This window comes from Plectropomus leopardus, unplaced genomic scaffold, assembly GCF_008729295.1.
Source record: "Plectropomus leopardus isolate mb unplaced genomic scaffold, YSFRI_Pleo_2.0 unplaced_scaffold723, whole genome shotgun sequence".
NCBI lineage: Eukaryota > Metazoa > Chordata > Actinopteri > Perciformes > Serranidae > Plectropomus > Plectropomus leopardus.
Genome location: NW_024679584.1, coordinates 1 through 2,099, shown reverse-complemented (window position 1 = coordinate 2,099; position 2,099 = coordinate 1). Strand labels below are relative to the sequence as shown.

Sequence of the window (2,099 nt, the reverse complement as noted above, 5' to 3'; positions counted from 1 at the left end):
TTGTCCTCAGGATGGCAGCAAAACATGAAAAATATCACTGATCTCAGCGATATTCTTATTATAATATGCTGCCAGGTGAACAAAAGCAGCACGTGTAAAGGGGTTAGACAGTATATAAACTTCAAATCTATTCTGTAAATAGCACATTAAAAGTAAACTAACACAAACACTAAAACAATATATTTTCACAGGTGTTTTTTCATGTACAGTTTTAATTGAGCCTCTCAGATTAAATGACTTAACTGATTCCTGTTACAGGCAAGAAGGCGACCACATTTAAAGAGCTGAGAAAAGTGCAAAGTTAAAAAGTGTAAGAGAAAATCACCACAAAGTTCACTTTAAATGCTAAATCTTTGTCGTGGTGTCACTGTATTTTTAGATGAAAAAAAAAAGAAAGAAATAAGAAACAAAAAATGAATTATTGCTCAGTGTGTGAGTGTAGCTGCTGACAGTCTGGGATCTGTCAGTGTGTGAGTGTAGCTGCTGACAGTCTGGGATATGTCAGTGTGTGAGTGTAGCTGCTGACAGTCTGGGATATGTCAGTGTGTGAGTGTAGCTGCTGACAGTCTGGGAGATGTCAGTGTGTGAGTGTAGCTGCTGACAGTCTGGGATATGTCAGTGATCAGCAGCTACATTGACTGTGACAGGTCACCTAGTGGAAATAGCATGTATTTCCTCCATATGCCAAATATGGTCAAAATGACCTCATCAGGTGGAAAATAGTCAAAATTACAAATTCAGAGTCAAAAGCCCAGAATGACACCCAGAAATAATACAAGTCCTGTTTTTCTGCTCNTAACATATGCATGAACACTGACAAAATTATCTAAACACGAAGAATGAAGGTACATTTCAGAAACATTTTACATGTGTGTAATGTTTCTGAAATGTAGTAAAAGTATGAAGTTAAATGAAGTTACATTAAATTTAAAGTTGCAGAAAAATTGTACTCAAGTACTGCACTTGGATATATGTACTTTGTTTTACTCCATCACTGACTGCTTTCGTCAGTCAGAGCTGCATGTCTGTGGCTGTTCAGAGGATGACTGTATGTTCACAGCTGATCAGATCGCCTCCAGCTACTGAAATTAAATCAGACAAGTAACCGCCATCATGTTCACTTTACCACGTCAAGAACAAAACACGTGTCATGGAAATCAGTTCAGAATTAAGCGAGTTACAGTCAATTTTGTAGTTAAATCTGCATCTCTCAATACACAGGTATTTGTTTACTAGCCAATCTTGACCTTCCTAATGTGACGCCCGCACCAACACAGTAAGTACCGCCACAACTACAGCTCCCAGTGCGCATCACTGGGAGAAAATTAAGACAGGCAGAAAGGAAACTATCCTAACTTTTAATCGTTTGTGTTTTTGTGTGTGTGTGTGTGTGTGTGTGTGTGTGTGTGCAGTCCCAGCAGCAGCAGAGCGGCAGTAAGCGTCCCAGTAACAGCACACCTCCTCCCACTCAGCTCAACAAGATCAAATACTCTGGAGGTCCTCAGCTGGTGAAGAAGGAGCGCCGCCAGAGTTCATCTCGCTTCAGCCTGACCAAGAACAGAGAGCTGCAGAAACTACCTGCACTCAAAGGTAACCAGAATCTAATCTGACCTAAAACTAACCTAAACATAACATTAATAACCTTAATATGACCTAAATATAACCTAAATATAACCTAAAATGTCCAGGACACTCTTGAAAAGAGGTTTTTAATCTCTATGTTTTTCTGGTGAAATAAAGGTTAAAAAATGATAATAATCTTTATGATCATAACCAGAGCTTCATCAAAGAGGCGTCCAGTCTTCTTCTATGGTGCTGTGTGCGCTGTGTTGTCTGAGCTGTGCTCTTCTTCTGTGGTGTGGCGGTCAGACTCACCGCTGATGGAGCGCGAGGAGCTGTTTGTGCAGAAGCTGCGTCAGTGCTGCGTCCTGTTCGACTTCGTCAGCGACCCGCTCAGCGACCTCAAGTACAAGGAGGTGAAGAGAGCCGGCCTCAACGAGATGGTTGAGTACATCACGCACAACAGCGACGTGGTGACCGAGTGCATCTACCCCGAGGCCGTCCTCATGGTGACTGCATGCACGCACGCACGCACACAC

At 41.8% G+C, this 2,099-nt stretch overlaps 1 protein-coding gene across 1 annotated transcript; it reads left to right on the top strand.

Annotated features, from left to right (window-relative positions):
- Nucleotides 1-839: 839 nt before the first annotated feature.
- LOC121940041 (serine/threonine-protein phosphatase 2A 56 kDa regulatory subunit delta isoform-like) lies at nt 840-2,069 on the top strand (the record flags this gene model as incomplete). Its single annotated transcript, XM_042482919.1, has 3 exons — nt 840-845; nt 1,413-1,590; nt 1,870-2,069. Coding segments are annotated over exons 1-3 (384 nt in total), but the record flags the coding sequence as incomplete, so codon positions are not given.
- Nucleotides 2,070-2,099: the final 30 nt, after the last annotated feature.